At 46.8% G+C, this 24,037-nt stretch overlaps 1 protein-coding gene across 8 annotated transcripts in view; it reads left to right on the top strand.

Annotated features, from left to right (window-relative positions):
• Positions 1-24,037, top strand: part of abhd3 (abhydrolase domain containing 3, phospholipase) — a 103,926-nt gene that overhangs the window by 27,261 nt on the left and 52,628 nt on the right. For all 8 annotated transcript variants that reach the window (XR_015757000.1, XR_015757001.1, XM_043688236.2 and 5 more), the window contains exon 2: positions 18,780-18,943. Coding sequence is in view for 6 of the 8 variants with exons in the window: in XM_043688236.2 (XP_043544171.1) it covers positions 18,780-18,943 (164 nt within the window). In the remaining 2 variants the exon portion in view is untranslated. The remainder of the gene's footprint in view (positions 1-18,779; positions 18,944-24,037) is intronic.

The following is a 24,037-nucleotide window of genomic DNA, read 5'->3' as shown; positions in this document are numbered from 1 at the left end:
CCAACCAGGCTCTCAAACTCGTGTTAAATGTAGTTAAAGGAGGTTAACTGAGATATTCAAGTTAGCCTTCGGTTTCTTGATGCAATGAGGGAATGGTGGAGATGTGGGAATGCAGGATAACTCCACTAAGATGGGCATTCAGCCACAAGTATTTATGAGATAAAGGATTTAAACAGAAAATTATGGGCACACTTAGCCACTGATGACAAGTTATATTTTAGATGTAGGCCTTTGTCAGAAGTGACAATTGAAATGGTAACTGGTGTTTCACACTACAAATGCTGAATACCACTGTGAAATGTGAGAAAGCCTTCACTTACTTTGATTTGAAACCATAGAATTAACAGATCACCTAGTCAAATAATTATTAATTTGGCTCTTCATTTCTCCTGCTTCAATACACTATTCTACATAAACCAAGTGGTCATATATTGTGAGATTGCAACCAAAGTGTCCAATAAATGGAGCTGAATCACAAAATAAAAGGATACAATCTGAGATTGCTCCAAGACATCCACTCCTTCTACATATCCATGAAGCACTATGGATGGGTCTGCTCTAGTTTACTCTCCTTTTTGCCATCCCAGTAGATGTGTGATGACATATGCATTATATTAGAATCATTGGGCTGAATCCTATAGGGCTGTGAACATTGTGAACTACAGGAAGAATTGTGACAGAATCACCAATAAGTCCATTGAGGCTGATTTCGACATCTGGTGAATCCCACTCCAACTTCTTTACTACTCACAAGCAGCGAGGTAAGTTTCTCACAAGTCATCAATGAGTTGCCAACTAAGGAAGATTATTGCTTATTAGATGCTTTGTTAACAGCCCAACTCAATTCTTTAATATCCAACTTTATATCTTACAAACACGAGCTAAATGTAAAGAGAACGCAACATTAAAAATCCGAGTGGGCATATTTCAATTAGCCGCTTGCTCCAAAGGACCTCCATGTGGCTTAGAACCAAACAGCTTTTCAATGCACGATAAATGGGCACGAACTGGATGCATCCTTCATCCACAGATATTGGCTTCTGACATTTGTCAAACCCTCACAACCATTAGATACTTTCAAGTCACACACAACCAATAGGATTCTTGCTGGGGAGTGATGATGCTTATAAATGTGGATTATTGCTCCTTGGCACCGAATCTCACCTCATTAGTATACAGCTTCCTATCATACCAAGGAACAGATGTTGAGAATTCTTGACATGAAAGTCCGAGCAGGTACCTGGCCACCCCAGTTCACCATTACCTCCTCAAGATTGTCATCATGGACACACAGCACCACATTTCAGGGTACACTCCAGGGCACCAGTTGCACACACCTCATGTCCTTAGACATTGTGATCCAACATGTGCCAGCCTGTCTGCATCATCATGGTGTATCTCTGATCCACTTACGGTATTTTCTGCACTTTAATGTTTCACTTTGGAGCATACCAGCACCTTTCATTGAAATGCAGGTGCAAGAACACTTTGCATGCAAGGACAGACACTTAGTTCACACACTGGCTCAGTCTGCACCTCAAGGCTGTTCACTTTGTCGCTTAGTACACATTCACTTAGCATCTGCCTGGGTGCTCACAATACCGCTTCTTTGCTTTGTGTTGCCTTACCATGCCAAGCGTGTGAGCACATTGACTTCTCAGCCAGAGCTTAAATGCTCACCATACATCTGTCTCGACCTGCACTTTATTGCAGATACAGAGCCAGGCTGTTTCGTATGCTTGACTGTAGTATTTAGTGCAGGGGCTCGGCACCTTGATATGTAGCACAGCGCTACGTTAATCTCACACTTACAGCATGTGCATCAGTTTGATGAGCAGATATATAAGCGTCACTTCTGCGCAATTGGTGGTCCTTCAAGGGGTAATTGCATTAATTATGCACTTGTAGACCACAGATTTGCATTATTTATAATCATTTCATCATGCATGTGTAATGCATGTAAGGTAAAAGACAGGGTCAAAAATGCTAGCCACAAGAAAGTCCACCATGTCATTGGTTCATGTAAGTTGTAGATAGTCATCCCTATGCTGTAGCAGTAATTACAGGTGGCCTTAAAAGAAGCATTTTCAGTCCACAACAAACTCAGTTGATGCAAAACATCCAAGAGTGCCAAGGAACTGAATCCTTCTTTACCTAAGTATTATAAAATGCTCTTTTATATGCAATGACACCTTTTGTGACTGATGCCATAGAGTACAGCACTGAACCAGACCCTTTGGTCCAACATGTCTGCGTCGACCAGATAACCTAAATTAATCTAGTCCCATTTGTCAGCATTTGGCACATATCCCTCTAAACACTCCCTCTTCATGTACCCATCCAAATGCCTTTTAAATATTATACCCAGCTCCACCACCTTCTCTGGCAGCTCGTTCCATACACACACCACTCTGCATGAAAAAGTTGCCCCTCAGGTCCCTTTTAAATCTTTCCCTTCTCACCTTAACCCTATGCTCCCTAGTTTGGACCTTCCTACTCTGGAAAAATGATCTTGGCTATTCACCGTATCCATGCCCCTCATGATTTTATAAACCTCTATAAGGTCACCCCTCAGCCTCTGATGCTCCAGGGGAAAAAAACCCAGCCTATTCAGCCTCTCGTTATAGCTCAAACCTTCCAATCCCGACAACATTCTTGTAAATCTTTACCAAACCCTTCCAATTTTAACAATACCTTTCCCATAGCAGGGACCAGAATTGAACACAGCATTTATTAGTGGCCTAATAAATGTCCTGTACAATCGCAACGTGAGGTTCCAACTCCTATACTAAATGCACTGATCAGTGAAGGTACGCACGCCAAACATTTTCTTTGCCATCTTATCTATTTGTGACTCCACTTTCAAAGAACTATGCACCTACACCCCATGTTTCTTTGTTTGCCAATTCTCCCCAGGACCCTACCAATAACTGTATAAATCCTTCCCTGGTTTGCCTTACTAAATTGCAACACCTCACATATGTCTAAATTAAACCCAATATGCCACTCCTCAGACCATTGACCCATTTGATCAAAGTCCCATTTTTGCTCTGCATTCAAATCCTTGGGGTCCAGGAATGAGACTTGTTGCAGTACTAAGCATAGAAGGATCTAATATGTGTTAGACAGTACTATGTAATTGATAGAGGTTGTGACTGATGGGTGTGATAAATTCAAGTATTGCTTAAAGCAAACTATGTAGCCAGTGAGGCATGTGAGGGTGAATTCTCTCACCTTGACCACTTATGTGAGATCATTGAAATTTTGCAGCATTGCATCTAGATCTTTTAACTCCATTGTATTCCTGGCACTAATGTCCACAGTTAACTGCTCCCATGGACTCCTAAATTATTGTTGCACCCCCTTCAGAAAAAGGACTTTCTTCTCTCCACATTCTCCACCATGGTTTCCCAGTCATCCAAGAAAATTGAAGCCTCTTCCATTTTTTAACGTTACTCAGGTCAGATTCATTTTACAAAGGATTCCTGCACTTATTCCTCTAAATTGTCTCTTTAATTAGTGCCCAGCTAATCAACAATACAGGGCTGAACACTGCAGTCATTTAAAACAATAGGCAATGCAAAGTTGATCGGCTGTCGGCATTGCGATCTACATGCACAAATTAATCATGTCTAATGTCAGAGACTGTTGAATTCAATCCCGTTAAAATGCAATGCAACAAAGGAATAGCCAGTGACTAACAGGTAAGAAAAGTTTAAATTCCATGTAGACGAGGTAGTTGATAAAGTTCAAGATAAGTAGCAATGTGAATACAAAATTCTTCTTGTCTCAAAGGTAAACATCAACATACAATGCATCACCAAAAATTGTCGATGGCTTTGTCCTTCCCTTAGCACAGCAGCAGAAACCATAAAGAAACACTCATCTTTTTTCATGTTTCAGATCACAAGGAAAGAGTTTGTTACCAAACTTGCTGCAATGCAAAAACTGTCATCAGGAACACTGTTTGCCAAAGATCATTTCATAGAATGCCATTTATTTTTTCTGGGTAAACATATACCCATGAATAAAGAAGGCCCAGCAATCCCACACAAAGATTGTAAAGAAAATCAACATGAGCTGATGTAAATCTAAGCTTTATTATTTTTAATCCAGTTTAGGTGGTCATGTGATTTTTAATGGATTGTAAATCACTTCCAGTGAGGTGAATGTTGCAATTAAGCAGCAATTCAAAATATACCCTTAGATTATCAAAGTATATCTCAGGCTACATCATCTTTCACTGTGGTCCCAGGATCAGATTTAGATTTACAAAAGTTATCTTTTGAAACAGAGCAAAGCGCATAAATAAAATATTTTTGGGAAGGCAGGCCAAACGTTTAACTTTGTAGTGCAATATACCTGCGTCAAACTACAAGGTGTAAAGGAATCATTTTGGGAAGATCGTAAATAAATAAGACTCAAGCAGTTTCTATAATATGTCTTAACCATGATTGAGATCAGGAAAGTAGTGCTGTCTTAGCCTAGTATACATTGAAGCCAATTACTAGGGCCAGGGAGGGCAAAATAATGTAAGCAGGTCATCTTAAGATGGAAGAGAACTTGAAGTAGACCCAAGGTCTACAATATTTCTACTTCATGTAGAATTTACCCCAAATCCTATGTAAGGCAAGTCTCCTATCTCCTATTCATGTGGCTTCATCCCTGCAATTTAGGAAAGCTCATTAATGCTCTTTTCAGTCAAATGGCAGTTGTCAAGTTGCATATAACTGGCAATGGAATAGGGTCCGAAGAACTTTAGGGCCATATATCTTAGAATTCCTGATTAGGCAACCAGTTCAACCACTGAAATTACACTTGTCTCAGGGAATATATGAGAGACAGGGTTGATACGAGCTAAGACACTGGACACAAACGTGCTGTAGCCACAAGTGCCAGTTTTCTGGAGGGTGACATCAAATATGATGTCACCTGCTGCAGGGGACTCAAATACAAACTGCAGTCAGACATACCTCAGTAGAAGGATGATCAGTTGGTACTGAAGACCCAATTATGATGCGACATTTGATGGTCAGTTTCTCAGCTTCAATGACAGCATAAGCAGATTGCAATTGAACTTGCACTGCTGCAGGGGAATCTCGACGAGTACCAGTGTTCAAAGCGGCCAGCAGGATGTCACACCAGGCCAGCAATCTCTGTTCCAGCAGATTACAAGGATGTTTGAGGTGCGAACTCCAGGTCATTGCTACCCCTGGAGCAGGGAGGTGTCTGAGATAGACTGCTCAGATTGCTATTGCCCATGCCAAGATGGTGCAATCTGCAGCTAGGCCTTCAGAGATCAGAGATACTGGAGACCTTCCTACAAGGCAGTGTATAATGTCCACCAATGAAAGTCTTTTTTCTGCTACACTGCTACACAGGGGCAGCACTAAGATTAAACAGTCACATGGAAGACATGCATTGAGGGAATCCACAATGGTGATTTGGGTAATCTTATATCTCATATGCTATGAATTTGATTTACAAACTAGCTTAAAATGTGTATTTTTTTTGTTGGCTTTCAAACATTTCATTGTGGACAAGAGGAAGACATTTTAGTAAAAGAGAGAAGGGAAGCAAGGAGCCATTATTAACCCACACTTGGGATAGATCTTCAGGTAAAAACAATGGCTGCAGATGCTGGAAACCAGATTCTGGATCAGTGGTGCTGGAAGAGCACAGCAATTCAGGCAGCTTCCGAGGACAGGCAAAATCGACGTTTCGGGCAAAAGCCCTTCATCAGGAATAAAGGCAGAGAGCCTGAAGCGTGGAGAGATAAGCTAGAGGAGGGTGGGGGTGGGGACAGAGTAGCATAGAGTACAATAAGTCAGTGGGGAAGGAGATGAAGGTGATAGGTCAGGGAGGAGAGGGTGGAGTGGATAGGTGGAAAAGGAGCTGGACAGGTCGGACAAGTCCGGACAAGTCAGGGGATCGTGTTGCTGGAGGTTAGAAACTAGGATGAGGTGGGGGAAGGGGAAATGAGGAAGCTGTTGAAGTCCACATTAATGCCCTGGGGTTGAAGTGTTCCGAGGCGGAAGATGAGGCGTTCTTCTTCCATGCGTCTGGTGGTGAGGGAGCGGCGGTGGAGGAGGCCCAGCACCTCCATATCCTCGGCAGAGTGGGAGGGGGAGTTGAAATGTTGAGCCACGGGGCGATTTGGTTGATTGGTGCGGGTGTCTCGGAGATGTTCCCTAAAGCGCTCTGCTAGGAGGCGCCCAGTCTCCCCAATGTAGAGGAGACCGCATCGGGAGCAACGGATACAATAAATGATATTAGTGGATGTGCAGGTAAAACTTTGATGGATGTGGAAGGCTCCTTTAGGGTCTTGGATGGAGGTGAGGGAGGAGGTGTGGGCACAGGTTTTACAGTTCCTGCGGTGGCAGGGGAAAGTGCCAGGATGGGAGGGTGGGTCGTAGGGGGGCGTAGACCTGACCAGGTAGTCACGGAGGGAACGGTCTTTGCGGAAGGCGGAGAGGGTGGGGAGGAAAATATATCCCTGGTGGTGGGGTCTGTTTGGAGGTGGCGGAAATGTCGGCGGATGATTTGGTTTATGCGAAGGTTGGTAGGGTGGAAGGTGAGCACCAGGGGCGTTCTGTCCTTGTTGCGGTTGGAGGGGTTGGGTCTGAGGGCGGAGGTGCGGGATGTGGACGAGATGCGTTGGAGGGCATCTTTAACCATGTGGGAAGGGAAATTGCGGTCTCTAAAGAAGGAGGCCATCTGGTGTGTTCTATGGTGGAACTGCTCCTCCTGGGAGCAGATACAGCGGAGGCGGAGGAATTGGGAATACGGGATGGCATTTTTGCAAGAGGTAGGGTGTGAAGAGGTGTAATCCAGGTAGCTGTGGGAGTCGGTGGGTTTGTAGAAAATGTCAGTGTCAAGTCGGTCGTCACTGATGGAGATGGAGAGGTCCAGGAAGGGGAGGGTGGTGTCAGAGATGGTCCAGGTAAATTTAAGGTCATGGTGGAATGTGTTGGTGAAGTTGATGAATTGCTCAACCTCCTCGCGGGAGCACGAGGTGGCGCCAATGCAGTCATCAATGTAGCGGAGGAAGAGGTGGGGAGTGGTGCCGGTGTAATTACGGAAGATCAACTGCTCTACGTAGCCAACAAAGAGACAGGCATAGCTGGGGCCCATATGTGTGCCCATGGCTACCCCTTTGGTCTGGAGTAAGTGGGAGGATTCAAAGGAGAAATTGTTAAGGGTCAGGACCAGTTCGGCCAAACGAATGAGAGTGTCAGTGGAAGGGTACTGTTGGGGACGTCTGGAGAGGAAAAAACGGAGGGCTTGGAGGCCCTGGTCATGGCGGATGGAGGTGTAGAGGGATTGGATATCCATTGTGAAGATGAGGCGTTGGGGGCCGGGGAAACAGAAGTCTTGGAGGAGGTGGAGGGCGTGGGTCGTGTCTCGAACATATGTGGGGTGTTCCTGGACTAGGGGGGATAGGACAGTGTCGAGGTAGGTAGAGATGAGTTCAGTGGGCAGGAGCATGCTGAGACAATGGGTCGGCCAGGGTGGTCAGGCTTGTGGATCTTGGGAAGGAGGTAGAACCGGGCAGTGCGGGGTTCCCGGACTATGAGGTTGGAAGCTGTGGGTGGGAGATCTCCTGAGGTGATGAGGTTCTGTATGGTCTGGGAGATGATGGTTTGGTGATGGGGGGTGGGGTCATGGTCAAGGGGGCGGTAGGAAGAGGTGTCCTCGAGTTGGCGTTTGGCTTCAGCGATGTAGAGGTCAGTGCGCCAGACTACCACTGCGCCCCCTTTGTCCGCTGGCTTGATGGTGAGGTCAGGATTGGAGCAGAGGGATTGGAGGGCTGCGCGTTGTGAGGATGAGAGGTTGGAGTGGGGGAGGGGGGTCGACAGGTTGAGGCGGTTAATGTCCCGGCGGCAGTTGGAAATGAAGAGGTCGAGGGCAGGTAATAGGCCAGCGCGGGGTGTCCAGGTGGATGCAGTGTGTTGGAGATGGGCGAAGGGGTCCTCGGAAGGTGGGCGGGAGTCCTGATTGTGAAAGTAAGCTCGGAGGCGGAGGCGACGGAAGAAGTGTTCGATGTCACGGCGTGTATTAAATTCATTGATGCGTGGACGGAGGGGGACGAAGGTGAGTCCTTTGCTGAGGACTGATCGTTCGTCCTCAGTGAGGGGGAGGTCTGGGGGGATGGTGAAAACTCGGCAGGGCTGGGAGCTGGGAGCTGGTGTGGGTGTAGAGCTGGGAGTGGGGTCGGAGCCAGTACCTGGAGTGGGTGTGATGGTGGGGGGAATGGGGGTAGAGTCATGAGCAGGGGTAGTGTTCCCCTCGGGGTTCTGGGGGATGGGGATAGTGACAGTGGCGTCTGTGGGGGGCGTGTCAGCAGAATGCAGGTGAGTGGCGTTGATGGGGACGGAAGTGGTGGCAGACACGGCAGTAGGGGTGGCGGAAGTCACTGAGCGTGTGGCATCGGCGATGATGTGAGGGCCGGAAGTGGCTGTGGAAGTGGCCATGATGGGGGCAGAAGTGACATCATCAATCAGCGTGGGGGTGGTAGCTGCATCAGCTGCATGGCTAATGGTGTTTCCGAGGCCAGGAGAATCTTCTGGAATGTTCGAGGAGCGCTGGTTATGGAGGTGGGTAGATAAAAGTTTGTTGTAAATACAGTTTTTGATGTTTGAGATGGAATTGAAATACTGTTTGTTGAGAGTATGAATTCTCCTGAGGATGTAGTACAGAGTGGGTCCTTTGCAATTCTGAGAGAGTGTGGCCCTCAGCTGAGGCAGGGTAGACTGTAGAGAGGTTAGGTACCGGCGCATTGCTGCAAGCATGGAGCGGAGGATCTTGATGGAGAACCGTTGCTGGTGTTTTTGAATCTGTAGTCTGTAGTGTTTGTCCTGTTCGGGTCCAAACTCTGCTGGTTTAAAGGTGGTCCGGAGTCCGTGTGGGATGAGTTGGTTACGGAGGCAGGCACTGAGGAAGCAAATGTGGCTGTGATAGCGAGTTTGTTTCAGGACATGGTTGAAGAGCTTCAAGGCTGAGGAAATGACCTGGGAGTTGCAGTGGGAGAGAGACTCCCTGAGATTCTTGTAGAGAGAGGAGGAAAACTTCTTCAAGGCAGGCATCCTTGCAAGAGGATTCGCAGTAGGGTTAAAATCAACGAGGTAAAAACAATGGCTGCAGATGCTGGAAACCAGATTCTGGATCAGTGGTGCTGGAAGAGCACAGCAATTCAGGCAGCATCCGAGGACAGGCAAAATCGACGTTTTGGGCAAAAGCCCTTCATCAGGAATAAAGGCAGAGAGCCTGAAGCGTGGAGAGATAAGCTAGAGGAGGGTGGGGGTGGGGATAGAGTAGCATAGAGTACAATAGGTCAGTGAGGAAGGAGATGAAGGTGATAGGTCAGGGAGGAGAGGGTGGAGTGGATAGGTGGAAAAGGAGCTGGACAGGTCGGACAAGTCCGGACAAGTCAGGGGATCGTGTTGCTGGAGGTTAGAAACTAGGATGAGGTGGGGGAAGGGGAAATGAGGAAGCTGTTGAAGTCCACATTGATGCCCTGGGGTTGAAGTGTTCCGAGGCGGAAGATGAGGCGTTCTTCTTCCATGCGTCTGGTGGTGAGGGAGCGGCGGTGGAGGAGGCCCAGCACCTCCATATCCTCGGCAGAGTGGGAGGGGGAGTTGAAATGTTGAGCCACGGGGCGATTTGGTTGATTGGTGCGGGTGTCTCGGAGATGTTCCCTAAAGCGCTCTGCTAGGAGGCGCCCAGTCTCCCCAATGTAGAGGAGACCGCATCGGGAGCAACGGATACAATAAATGATATTAGTGGATGTGCAGGTAAAACTTTGATGGATGTGGAAGGCTCCTTTAGGGTCTTGGATGGAGGTGAGGGAGGAGGTGTGGGCACAGGTTTTACAGTTCCTGCGGTGGCAGGGGAAAGTGCCAGGATGGGAGAGTGGGTCGTAGGGGGGCGTAGACCTGACCAGGTAGTCACGGAGGGAACGGTCTTTGCGGAAGGCGGAGAGGGTGGGGAGGGAAATATATCCCTGGTGGTGGGGTCTGTTTGGAGGTGGCGGAAATGTCGGCGGATGATTTGGTTTATGCGAAGGTTGGTAGGGTGGAAGGTGAGCACCAGGGGCGTTCTGTCCTTGTTGCGGTTGGAGGGGTTGGGTCTGAGAGCGGAGGTGCGGGATGTGGACGAGATGTGTTGGAGGGCATCTTTAACCATGTGGGAAGGGAAATTGCGGTCTCTAAAGAAGGAGGCCATCTGGTGTGTTCTATGGTGGAACTGCTCCTCCTGGGAGCAGATACAGCGGAGGCGGAGGAATTGGGAATACGGGATGGCATTTTTGCAAGAGGTAGGGTGTGAAGAGGTGTAATCCAGGTAGCTGTGGGAGTCGGTGGGTTTGTAGAAAATGTCAGTGTCAAGTCGGTCGTCACTGATGGAGATGGAGAGGTCCAGGAAGGGGAGGGAGGTGTCAGAGATGGTCCAGGTAAATTTAAGGTCAGGGTGGAATGTGTTGGTGAAGTTGATGAATTGCTCAACCTCCTCGCGGGAGCACGAGGTGGCGCCAATGCAGTCATCAATGTAGCGGAGGAAGAGGTGGGGAGTGGTGCCGGTGTAATTACGGAAGATCAACTGCTCTACCTAGCCAACAAAGAGACAGGCATAGCTGGGGCCCATATGTGTGCCCATGGCTACCCCTTTGGTCTGGAGTAAGTGGGAGGATTCAAAGGAGAAATTGTGAAGGGTCAGGACCAGTTCAGCCAAACAAATGAGAGTGTCAGTGGAAGGGTACTATTGGGGACGTCTGGAGAGGAAAAAACGGAGGACTTGGAGGCCCTGGTCATGGCGGATGGAGGTGTAGAGGGATTGGATATCCATTGTGATGATGAGGCGTTGGGGGCCGGGGAAACAGAAGTCTTGGAGGAGGTGGAGGGCGTGGGTCGTGTCTCGAACATATGTGGGGAGTTCCTGGACTAGGGGGGATAGGACAGTGTCGAGGTAGGTAGAGATGAGTTCAGTGGGGCAGGAGCATGCTGAGACAATGGGTCGGCCAGGGTGGTCAGGCTTGTGGATCTTGGGAAGGAGGTAGAACCGGGCAGTGCGGGGTTCCCGGACTATGAGGTTGGAAGCTGTGGGTGGGAGATCTCCTGAGGTGATGAGGTTCTGTATGGTCTGGGAGATGATGGTTTGGTGATGGGGGGGTGGGGTCATGGTCAAGGGGGCGGTAGGAAGAGGTGTCCTCGAGTTGGCGTTTGGCTTCAGCGATGTAAAGGTCAGTGCGCCAGACTACCACTGCGCCCCCTTTGTCCGCTGGCTTGATGGTGAGGTCAGGATTGGAGCAGAGGGATTGGAGGGCTGCACGTTGTGAGGATGAGAGGTTGGAGTGGGGGAGGGGGGTCGACAGGTTGAGGCGGTTAATGTCCCGGCGGCAGTTGGAAATGAAGAGGTCGAGGGCAGGTAATAGGCCAGCGTGGGGTGTCCAGGTGGATGCAGTGTGTTGGAGATGGGCGAAGGGGTCCTCGGAAGGTGGGCGGGAGTCCTGATTGTGAAAGTAAGCTCGGAGGCGGAGGCGACGGAAGAATTGTTCGATGTCACGGCGTGTATTAAATTCATTGATGCGTGGACGGAGGGGGACGAAGGTGAGTCCTTTGCTGAGGACTGATCGTTCGTCCTCAGTGAGGGGGAGGTCTGGGGGGATGGTGAAAACTCGGCAGGGCTGGGAGCTGGGAGCTGGTGTGGGTGTAGAGCTGGGAGTGGGGTCGGAGCCAGTACCTGGAGTGGGTGTGATGGTGGGGGGAATGGGGGTAGAGTCATGAGCAGGGGCATTGTTCCCCTCGGGGTTCTGGGGGGGTGGGGATAGTGACAGTGGCGTCTGTGGGGGGCGTGTCAGCAGAATGCAGGTGAGTGGCGTTGATTGGGACGGAAGTGGTGGCAGACACGGCAGTAGGGGTGGCGGAAGTCACTGAGCGTGTGGCATCGGCGATGATGTGAGGGCCGGACGTGGCTGTGGGAGTGGCCATGATGGGGGCAGAAGTGACATCATCAATCAGCGTGGGGGTGGTAGCTGCATCAGCTGCATGGCTAATGGTGTTTCCGAGGCCAGGAGAATCTTCTGGAATGTTCGAGGAGCGCTGGTTATGGAGGTGGGTAGATAAAAGTTTGTTGTAAATACAGTTTTTGATGTTTGAGATGGAATTGAAATACTGTTTGTTGAGAGTATGAATTCTCCTGAGGATGTAGTACAGAGTGGGTCCTTTGCAATTCTGAGAGAGTGTGGCCCTCAGCTGAGGCAGGGTAGACTGTAGAGAGGTTAGGTACCGGCGCATTGCTGCAAGCATGGAGCGGAGGATCTTGATGGAGAACCGTTGCTGGTGTTTTTGAATCTGTAGTCTGTACTGTTTGTCCTGTTCGAGTCTGAACTCTGCTGGTTTAAAGGTGGTCCGGAGTCCGTGTGGGATGAGTTGGTTACGGAGGCAGGCACTGAGGAAGCAGATGTGGCTGTGATAGCGAGTTTGTTTCAGGACATGGTTGAAGAGCTTCAGGGCTGAGGAAATGACCTGGGAGTTGCAGTGGGAGAGAGACTCCCTGAGATTCTTGTAGAGAGAGGAGGAAAACTTCTTCAAGGCAGGCATCCTTGCAAGAGGATTCGCAGTAGGGTTAAAATCAACGAGGTAAAAACAATGGCTGCAGATGCTGGAAACCAGATTCTGGATCAGTGGTGCTGGAAGAGCACAGCAATTCAGGCAGCATCCGAGGACAGGCAAAATCGACGTTTCGGGCAAAAGCTCTTCATCAGGAATAAAGGCAGAGAGCCTGAAGCGTGGAGAGATAAGCAAGAGGAGGGTGGGGGGTGGGGATAGAGTAGCATAGAGTACAATAGGTCAGTGAGGAAGGAGATGAAGGTGATAGGTCAGGGAGGAGAGGGTGGAGTGGATAGGTGGAAAAGGAGCTGGACAGGTCGGACAAGTCCGGACAAGTCATGGGATCGTGTTGCTGGAGGTTAGAAACTAGGATGAGGTGGGGGAAGGGGAAATGAGGAAGCTGTTGAAGTCCACATTGATGCCCTGGGGTTGAAGTGTTCCGAGGCGGAAGATGAGGCGTTCTTCTTCCATGCGTCTGGTGGTGAGGGAGCGGCGGTGGAAGAGGCCCAGCACCTCCATATCCTCGGCAGAGTGGGAGGGGGAGTTGAAATGTTGAGCCACGGGGCGATTTGGTTGATTGGTGCGGGTGTCTCGGAGATGTTCCCTAAAGCGCTCTGCTAGGAGGCGCCCAGTCTCCCCAATGTAGAGGAGACCGCATCGGGAGCAACGGATACAATAAATGATATTAGTGGATGTGCAGGTAAAACTTTGATGGATGTGGAAGGCTCCTTTAGGGTCTTGGATGGAGGTGAGGGAGGAGGTGTGGGCACAGGTTTTACAGTTCCTGCGGTGGCAGGGGAAAGTGCCAGGATGGGAGGGTGGGTCGTAGGGGGGCGTAGACCTGACCAGGTAGTCACGGAGGGAACGGTCTTTGCGGAAGGCGGAGAGGGGTGGGGAGGGAAATATATCCCTGGTGGTGGGGTCTGTTTGGAGGTGGCGGAAATGTCGGCGGATGATTTGGTTTATGCGAAGGTTGGTAGGGTGGAAGGTGAGCACCAGGGGCGTTCTGTCCTTGTTGCGGTTGGAGGGGTTGGGTCTGAGGGCGGAGGTGCGGGATGTGGACGAGATGCGTTGGAGGGCATCTTTAACCACGTGGGAAGGGAAATTGCGGTCTCTAAAGAAGGAGGCCATCTGGTGTGTTCTATGGTGGAACTGCTCCTCCTGGGAGCAGATACGGCGGAGGCGGAGGAATTGGGAATACGGGATGGCATTTTTGCAAGAGGTAGGGTGTGAAGAGGTGTAATCCAGATAGCTGTGGGAGTCGGTGGGTTTGTAGAAAATGTCAGTGTCAAGTCGGTCGTCACTGATGGAGATGGAGAGGTCCAGGAATGGGAGGGAGGTGTCAGAGATGGTCCAGGTAAATTTAAGGTCAGGGTGGAATGTGTTGGTGAAGTTGATGAATTGCTCAACCTCCTCGCGGGAGCACGAGGTGGCGCCAATGCAGTCATCAATGTAGCGGAGGAAGAGGTGGGGAGTGGTGCCGGTGTAATTACGGAAGATCAATCCAGGTAAATTTAAGTACAACCCAGGCAGAAAGAGGTCGTCTAAGTGGCAGACTGTCTTTATTGTTCCTCTCTGCCTGGGTCCTGTACTCCTGCTGCTCAGCTCCAGTAGTGACAGTGGCTCCAAATCCAAAGGTAATGCAGCGTGACAGATTCTATCATGAATTGAGAGATTCTGTAGGCTTCTTCAGGGTTGTCATCGTCATTTAGGCCTGGTGGCCCAAAGGTTACCCTTTGCTATGTCATGCTGGCTGAAACGCAACTGAAGTAGCAAACTGCCATAGAATAAGTCATGAGACAACATTGACCTGTAAAATGTGCTTCCTGTGTTCACACACTAACAGATTTCTTTGTAAACTCTGGTGCTGATCGCACCTGCTTTTCTCTGCATACTTCCAGCAGACATTAACTGCATGTGAGCTACACCCTAGAACTAAACTGGTGTTTGTTGCATGTCACATCGGAGTTGTCGATGCATGCCACAAGCACCAAAATGCAGCCAGAACTTAACATGGAGAATGGAAGCACAGTCTTAGGTATGGAAGGGAACATTAGAAAGGGACAAGTTAGTTTTACTTTTATGCAAATTTATAGAGGACAAAACACATTGTACTTCATGTCCAAGAGGTTAGATGAAATAAGAAATGTAAAGTATTAACAACATCCTTCCATTACCAAAAAAACTTTAATCCACACTGGGAACTCTTCCACCGTCTTAGTCCGTCTTCTGTCTTATGGGGACGTGGAGCACTACTACAATTCTACATTCATGTGGTTAAGTCAGATAATGTTATCAGGTATAGTGCAGTGTATTACTGTGAAATGATTGACTGGAGCCTCCTTTATATTTACGAATTGGGTATTGATTTGTTCCGTGCCCCATGGTCTGTACTGGGTTTCTATCACCACATCCTGGAAAGAGCTGTTTGTTTCTGTAATGAAGATTTGCATCCATCACACTTTACGTGGATGAAGTTCAGAGTGACCACAAGCTTTGCAGAAGATCAAAACCAGGAATTTTCCACATTGGATCTGCCATAAAATGTTTACTAGTGACTTCTTGTGAATTCCATTTTGCTTTCCAAGTTTCATCACATTTGGAGTCCCCTCTAGTTTGAGGTCCTATACAAAGTGCTGTCACTCTTGAAGGATAAGAAGCTCAGCCTATAAATCCAAGGATATAGTTTCCTTTATTACTAACACCATAAAGTAAGACAGGTCCAATTTTGTCATTAGAGCACCATTCCATCAATCTCTAATAATATTTTTTTAAAAAATCAAATGGATTCTTGCTGGTGTCAATAGAGCTGATATTTTCTTGTGAAAAATCAGCAATAGTAGGTTGCTAAGGGTGTGCTGTTTTCCTGCCAATTATGTGCAACAGAAGCCTACCACCAGGTAGCCAAAACAAGTGACAGATACAGGCAGTGGAGTTCTTTCCAACACAGTTCAGAATCCAACTGGAAAGATTGTGATGACACAATGGCAATATCACAGCACCTAGTAATCCAGAGGCTCAGGATAGCACCTCAGAGGCATGTGTTCAATCTCACAGCAGGGCTCAAATTCAACCACAGTGAAGCTGGAAATATTGAAATTCAATACATAAAATCTGAAATTGAAAGTTGATCTCTAATATCTCTAACAATTGTGGTTAAAACTCACTAGTGTTAGTAAAATCATTTAGGGAAGAAAATGTTGCCTAGTGTGCCAATACATCTACAGTAATGTGGTTGACTGCTCACTGAAAAAGCCAAGCAAGCCACTTAATGAATTGGCTGGCACTTCTAGTGATACCTGCACCCCATGAACAAAAGTTAAAATTGAAATTTAAATGGACTCTTGAGAGGAGCACCCAAAACTCAACTGTAAAGCCACATCAAATAGAATATAAAGGGTCAGTGCAGGCTGCTATCAGGATTTGAAGCAGTAGGATTGGAACATCCACAGATAAGAGTTTGGAGTAGATTTAGAACTCATGATTGACTGAATATGATTATCTTTTTGCGTGATGTGGGGCTGGAAAGAGAAGTTACAGTGCACATGGAGCATTTACACTGCACTGCTATATATTTGCCACATGAATAGTAGACCATCCCTTCCACTCAAGTGCCATAATAATTCAATACATGGGTCTCCTTGTAGAATGCTTCATGTGTCATTGTATGGAAAAGTGGGTTCAGTCATCATTTGTAGAGTATACCAGCACTGACTTTTCTCATAAATAAGAACCTGTTCTGTTGCTTATGATCCCAGCTCAGATCCACTGCAATCATCACTGATGTTTCCAGACCAAAAGGAGGTATAATAGTTGCAGAGGCTAACTTGCAAAAAAAAGATAAGGGAATGGATTTGGAACAGATATGCGAGAGGCCCAGGAGCAGCAGCAAACTGGCACAGAACCCAGAGCTTCCAGAAGCTGTAGGGCCTCTCATGCTGCATCAGAATCCCAGGAGAGCCAGGGTCTTCTGTCTTCAATGTTATTTCCTCCATATGATCAAGGTGCAATGTTGGCACAGGCTATATATACCCCAGTCACCCTGACTGAACAGTGCCAGCTGATGAATCAGTACCTGTGACCTAAAGGAGTGGGTGGCTATCCTGATGGCCATGAAGGTGACAGCTATATTGAACATATATGCAACTGACTCCTTCCAGGAGCCATTGGGCACTCTTGTGAAAACTCTCAGTTGTCCACCCACAAATCCTTCAAGATAGTCACCAATGCCATTTGTGAAAGATCATACCTGTTCATGTTGTTCCCCTTTGAGGTACTGAGTGCTGCAGTCTGGGCAGGAGATCTGGTCAACACTGCTGGCTCCCCATAGATGCAGGATGCCATCAAATGCCCACACATTGCACTGAGAGGGACATAGCGCAATACAGAGGAGTTCCATAGGAGGGAGTCTATTTCATCAATGTGCAAATGATCTGTGATTTCTGGCTCCACTTTTGTGTCTACGGCCTTGGCAGCTGCCATGACTCCTACATACTGAAGAACTGCTATGTTTGATGGTCGAGGATTGTAATAAGGCTGGTTACTAGGGGAAAGGACATTCCTCTGTGGCCATAGCTCATGACGTTTCACAACCCCCTGAATGAGTGGCGAAGATACAATGCTATCCATGCCTCAACCAGGGATACGGTGAAGCAAACACTAGCCTGCTGAAGGTGAGATTTTGTTGCTTGGAATGGTCTCTTGGGCCACATAGTATACTCCAAACAGGATGCGCCACATTATCCTAACTTGCTTTGCTTTGCGCAATTGAGTAGACAATGAGGGGATGTGATTGATTATTTTTAAAAGTGCATGTGCAGGAACAGTCTTTCAAGGAGGACAATGAGAATTTTGAACAGGGGAAACATCACTTAATGAAAGACATTTGCAGCTGCATCAAGTGCTACAAGACACACTGGATTTAATTCACACCCACTTTGTGTAGATGGGAGCTGAGTACACTGGTTATTCATTGACTGCAAAATAGTTGTTGCAGAAGATACAAGCATTTTGATTCCATTCTGGAAGGGAAATGCAGCCTGTCTTTGTTTACTTCCTGTTCATTTTTGGTGTTTGTAAATAAAAGGTAATCTTCTAAATTGTTTGAAGACTTCTGAGTCTGTGGTGGTACCCTCAACAATCACAAGATACTGGTCTATAGTGGGTATTAAGGAAAACTAGTAGTGACTTAGGCAGGTGGGAAGATGCAATGTAGCTAATGATAGCTGGGCTGTGTGGACTGGTGGTTAAATAGAGGTAAGGGAGGTTTCTGTCTGCCAGTGAAGGGCATCTGGACAACCAGACACCAGCGCTGGGCCAGGGGTGCGGCTGAAGTTCCAAGTTGTTGCCAGCCCCAGGAATGTTGGTCTATTCCAGAATATCTAGGTGGTAGGGATTTCCTCTACCTATGGGAGAAAGTGGGGACTGCAGATGCTGGAGATCAGAGCTGAAAATGTGTTGCTGGAAAAGCACAGCAGGTCAGGCAGCATCCAAGGAGCAGGAGAATCGACATTTCGGGCATGAGCCCTTCTGCCGGAATGGCTCATGCCCGAAACGTCGATTCTCCTGCTCCTTGGATGCTGCCTGACCTGCTGCACTTTTCCAGCAACACATTTTCAGCTCATTTCCTCCACCTATGATGAGTAGTAGATTCTAGCTAGCTTCATGCAAGAGAGACTTCATAGAGTGTGGTAAGTAATTCTGAGGGCTGAGAGCAATAGCATAAGAAAATTTGTCAGACCTCAGAGAGAGAGGATACTTCATGAAACTTGACAGAAATGACACTTTTTTTTTACTTTACTTTTTTAATAACATGAAAATCTTGAGTGTAATGAGCTGGTACACCCATACAACAACCCACACAATGTAATTCAACACTATTTGTTAATCAGGATTGTAGAAATTGTTCCTCAAAGCTTCAACAACAGAACACATTTCTCTGAATCTATTTGTAAAACTTGTAAAACAGGTTGGTTTTTCAACATTAAAAATCGTGATGTACACAACAATGAAAATATAAAATAAAACAGAAAATTCTGTAAACTTAGTTCCAATGAACTGGAAACGCAATCGATTTTTTGCTATTATTGTGGAATTCTAATAATTGTTAACTTTTCTTATAAATCCAATAAATGTCATGAAATTGCTGACATGCTACAACTTGATTTATTACAGAAGCCACAGCTTATCACAGGGGCAGAAACATTATCTCAGTTTCTACAGAGGTATTGTCCTGTGGTAACAGAGACTTATTATCCAACCTTTTGGTGCTGGGAAGCAAGAGTCCAGACACTGCTCAGGCCATTCATCACCGCCAAACCTTGGGTGAAATACAAAAAGTATGCTTCACTTGTTTTCTGTTTATTGTACATTAACATTGTCCTGTACCAATGCATATTCAGAAATTAACCATATTATTTCACATAGAAAATCACTTTAAAATTATCTTTGCCAATTACACACAATTTGGATTTCAATATAGTCACCAGGACTATAACCTGGTGTGGTGTGATTTCTGATCTTGCAAATTTCCAATTCAAGCAAAATGTTTAGACACAGAACTTGGATTCAATCATTAAAACTTTGCTTTTTTTTGTTCAGCTTATGTAAAAGCTTATATTTTAACCAGTATTTGACAAATTCTATAATTTCAGTTGTTTAAAAATTTTCTTTCTTGATTCAATTGCTAAGCAAATCATTAAATTGATGGAGACTTGAAACAATGCATAAAATTGGCTTTTTTTTTCAAACTACAGTTTCAGAAAATTCTAATCTGAGTTAAATCTAAATCCAAAAGCTTTGAATTTGTTGGCAGACAAGTTGTTGCATTCAACTGAATTGTTTACTCAAAAAAGTAATAATAATCAAAATAATGGATTACACTTGTGCCGAGCCCAGGATATTGCAAACAGCCAAATAGTTATTTCTGCACTATGGCTGGGGTTTGTGCACTGAGGCTCTGAGGAATCTCTGAAGTAGCAGACTCACCTCTCAAAACATCCATTTAAAATCGGAGAATTTGGAGAGTAAATAAATAGTCAAGTAAATAGTTACTCAGGAAACACTACGGCATTAAAACCTGGTTTAATTCCTCATAACTAATAAACAGGCAACCCAACATACCAACCCACCGTCCACAACTACCCACCCTACCATTACATCCCTCCCAGACCTCTTGAAACCCCTACAAACTGACACAACAAACACCCTATCTTCATAGAACTTGTGATGTGGACATGTTGGTGTTGTACTTGGGTGGGCAAAGTTAAAAATCACACAACACCAGGTTATAATCCAATAAGTTTATTTGAAAGTACAAGCTTTTGAAGCATTGCTCCTTCATCAGGTAGCTAGTGGAGCAGGATACATAGGACATAGAATTTATAAGTAAGAGATCAAAGTGCCATGCAACTGATGTGATAGACAAACCTAGATGGCTGTTAAGTCCTTAATCACTTAGTATGGGGCTGAAGGTTTCGATCAATTAATACAGGTAGGCAACCTTTATCCAAAATCCCGAAATCCGAAAAGCTCCAAAGTCTGAAGGATTTTTTTGTGAATTTTTTTTTCTCATAAACAAGGTTGTTTGGCATGCAAACAGTTAACCCAACTCCATACCCACTTGATGCATGTCACTCAAATGCAACATGTGGGGGCGTGGCCCAGCACTGACAGGCCTCAATTTTGTTTCAGGACCCATGTGATTGTGTTTGTGTGTGCGTGTGTGTAATTGTGAGTGTATGGAGTGGTGGGGTCACCTGTAACGTGACATGAACCCAAGATTGTGGTTGAGGTCACCCTCATGGGTACCGAACTTAGCTATCATCCTCTGCTTGGAGACTCTGCATTGTTGCGTATCCTGAAATCTATCTTGGAGGATGCTCACCCAAAGATGCAAGGCCAAATGTCCTTGACCGCTGAAGTGTTCCCCCACTGGAAGGGAACATAGCTATGAGGCAATTGTTGTGCAGTGTCCATGCATCTGTTGTCATAGCATCTGCATGATACGAAGAACATGGCATAGTTTCTCTGCTCCCAGGAAGTATTGGCAGCCTGAAAATTGATGAGGATGAGTAGCTCGCCAAGATCATCCCATATCTCCACTTCTAGCCTTTCAACAACTACTAAACCTTAAACAGAACACTGTTCGCAGCAAACTATCCAGCCTTGAGGACAACATTAACCACAACTCTATCATGGCAACCACTACAAGAGCATCATCAAGAATATTATCATTACACATGGGGATACCACCCACCATGTCTGGGGCAGGTGCTCATGTGACTTGGCCGACATTATCTATCACATGCTGCAGGCAAGGATGCCCTGAGGCATGGTATATTGGCAAAACCATGTAGAGTTTGGTTGAATGGACAGTGCACAACAATCGCTAGACAGGGATGTTCCCTCCTAGTGGTGGAACACTTCAGCGGTCAAGGACATTCGGCCTCAGATCTTTGGTGAACATCCTCAAGGCTGACTTCAGGATACACAACAACGCAGAGTCACCGAACAGAGCCAAGTTCGGTACCCAATATGATGGCCTTAACCAGGATCTTGGGCTCAGGTCACACTACAGGTGACCCCACGACACTATACACTCTCACATACACACTCACACACACTCACACACTCTCACACACAAACACACTTACAACTCACACAAACGGTCTCTCATACACACACACCGTCTCACACACACACACACATTCACGCACACACCCTCTCATAGGCATATACTCAGTCACACTTGTGCGCGCGCTCACATACACACTCTCTCTCTCTCTCATAGGCATACACATAAGTGCATGGGGTGAATTTGTATTTGCAGATATACTCTATTTTGTTCAAAAAGCACACAATCTGGAGGCAGCCAGTCAATATGACATTTTATAAATTCCTACTTTGGAAATAAAACCAGTTTGACTCTTGGTTGGGATACAGACAGAGTCTAACCTTACACCTTTCATGCTTTGTCTGAACTGAGATGTCTCCTTTTTTTTCACATATTGATAAAACCTTAAGTTATCTCGGGCCAATGACTTGAAAGAAATACTGAGACTTGCATATTAATCGATCGAAACCTGGATCCCCAATCTTAGTGATTAAAGATTTAACAGCCATCTAAGTTTATCTAATATATCACATAAGTTGTATGATAAGATTAGGTTCCCTACAGTGTGGAGACAGGCCCTTCGGCCCAACCAGTTCACACCGACCTTCCAAAGAGTAACCCACCCAGACCCGTTTCCCTCTGACTAATGCACCTAGCACTATGGGCAATTTATCACAGCCAATTCACCTGACCTGCAGGTCTTTGGCCTGTGGGAGGAAACCCACAGACACATGGGGAGAATGTGTTAGGGAAAATGTGTCAGATCGGGCGGTGAGGGAGTCTGTTGACAGACGAGAGGTTGTCCTTATATGGTGGAGAAGGGTGTCAGAGGACTCCGGACCACCTTTAAACCAGCAGAGTTCGGACCCGAACAGGACAAACAGTACAGACTACAAATTCAAAAACACCAGCAACAGTTCTCCTTCAAGATCCTCCGCTCCACGCTTGCAGCAATGTGCCGGTACCTAACCTCTCTACAGTCTGCCCTGCCTCAGCTGAGGGCCACACTCTCTCAGAATTGCAAAGGACCCACTCTGTACTACATCCTCAGGAGAATTCATACTCTCAACAAACATGAGAATTCATACTCTCAACAAGTGATGGGAAGAGTGTCAAGTCTTAGATGGAGTGGGGATGTTGAATCCTGGGAGGAGAAGGGATGGTCTGATGTTGAGTCCAGTGGTGGGAGAGGTCAGATACATCAAATTGAGGAGAATGTCAGGTCTGCTGATGGGGAGTTTTTGGCTCCTGGGAGAAAGGGTTCTGTTGAGTTCTAGGTCGACAAAATTAAAAATCCCATGACACCAGGTTATAATCCAACAGGTTTATTTGAATGTACAAGCTTTTGGAGCACTGCTCCTTCATCAGGTAGCTAGTGGGGCAGGATACATAGGACACAGAATTTATAAGTAAAGAATCAAAGTGGCATGATGGCTCAGTGGTTTGTACTACTGTTTCACAGTACCACGGTCCCAGGTTCAATTCCAGCCTCAGGCGACTGTCTGTGTGGCCCTCAGCTGAGGCAGGGCAGACTGTAGAGAGGTTAGGTGCCGGCGCATTGCTGCAAGCGTGGAGCGGAGGATCTTGAAGGAGAACTGTTGCTGGTGTTTTTGAATTTGTAGTCTGTACTGTTTGTCCTGTTCGGGTCCGAACTCTGCTGGTTTAAAGGTGGTCCGGAGTCCTCTGACACCCTTCTCCACCATCAAAGGACAACCTCTCGTCCGTCAACAGACTCCCTCACCGCCCGATCTGACACATTTTCCCTAACCCCCATCCTCAAAGTATGCAGCAGCAAACCCTTCCGACACTGTTGGCCCCAATATCCCCACTCTAGTCACCTGGCACATCTTTAGCCATATCTTACCCACCTAACACTCTACCATCTGACACCCACCCTCTCAGTACCCTAACTTCACATTTAACTTAGATATACCCCTTTCAATGAGGTGGGCAAAGTGGCTGTCAGTTAAGCTAGGTGGATAAATCACAGAATTCAGAGATCGATTGATGTGAGAAAGGGAACATGTTTGCCCTCCCTAGCTATCCTATACAATGACAAACCTTCAGATTTAAAATACAGCTCCGTATTTCTGAAGGAGTTTGATTGGAATCCTTTGTCAGCATTGCAGAGCTCTTTCATAATTTAAAGAAAGTGTGCAGTCGAGAGTGTGGTGCTGGAAAAGTACAGCAGTTCAGACAGCATCCAAAGAGCAGGAGAATCAATGTTTTGGGCATCATCAGGAATGAGGCTTGTGGGCTGGGGGAGTTGAGAGATAAATGGGAGGGAGGTGGGGCTGGGGGCAAGTGGCTGAGAATGCAATAGGTAGATGAAGGTGAGGGGGTAGGTGATAGTCGGAGAGGAGGGTGGAGCGGATCGATGGGAAAGGTGATGGATAGGTCAGGAGGGCGGTGCCGAGTTGGAGGCTTGGGACTGGGATAATGTGGGGCGAGGGAAAATGAAGAAACTGTTGAAATCTACATTGATCATGTGTGTTTGCAGGATCTCAAAGCGGAATATGAGGTGCTCTTCCTCCAGGCGTCGGATGGTTAGGGCTTGGCGTTGGAGGAGGCCCAGGACCTGCATGTCCTTGATGGAATGGGTGGGGGAGGTAAAGTGTTCAGCCACAGGGCGATTGGGTTGGTTGGTGTGGGTGTCCCAGGGATGTTCTCTGAAACGATCCACAAGGAGGCGTTCTGTCTCCCCGATGTAGAGGAGACCACTTCGGGTGCAATTGACACATAGATGACATTGGTGGAGGTACAGATAAATTTCTGTCTGATGTGGAAAGATCCTTTGGGGTCTTGGGTGAAGGTGAGG

This window comes from Chiloscyllium plagiosum, unplaced genomic scaffold (genome assembly GCF_037043375.1).
Source record: "Chiloscyllium plagiosum isolate Xiang-an unplaced genomic scaffold, Cpla_swu_hap1 HiC_scaffold_4, whole genome shotgun sequence".
Classification (NCBI taxonomy): domain Eukaryota; kingdom Metazoa; phylum Chordata; class Chondrichthyes; order Orectolobiformes; family Hemiscylliidae; genus Chiloscyllium; species Chiloscyllium plagiosum.
The sequence above is the reverse complement of the archived record's forward strand: the minus strand, read 5'-3'. Positions and strand labels throughout refer to the sequence as shown.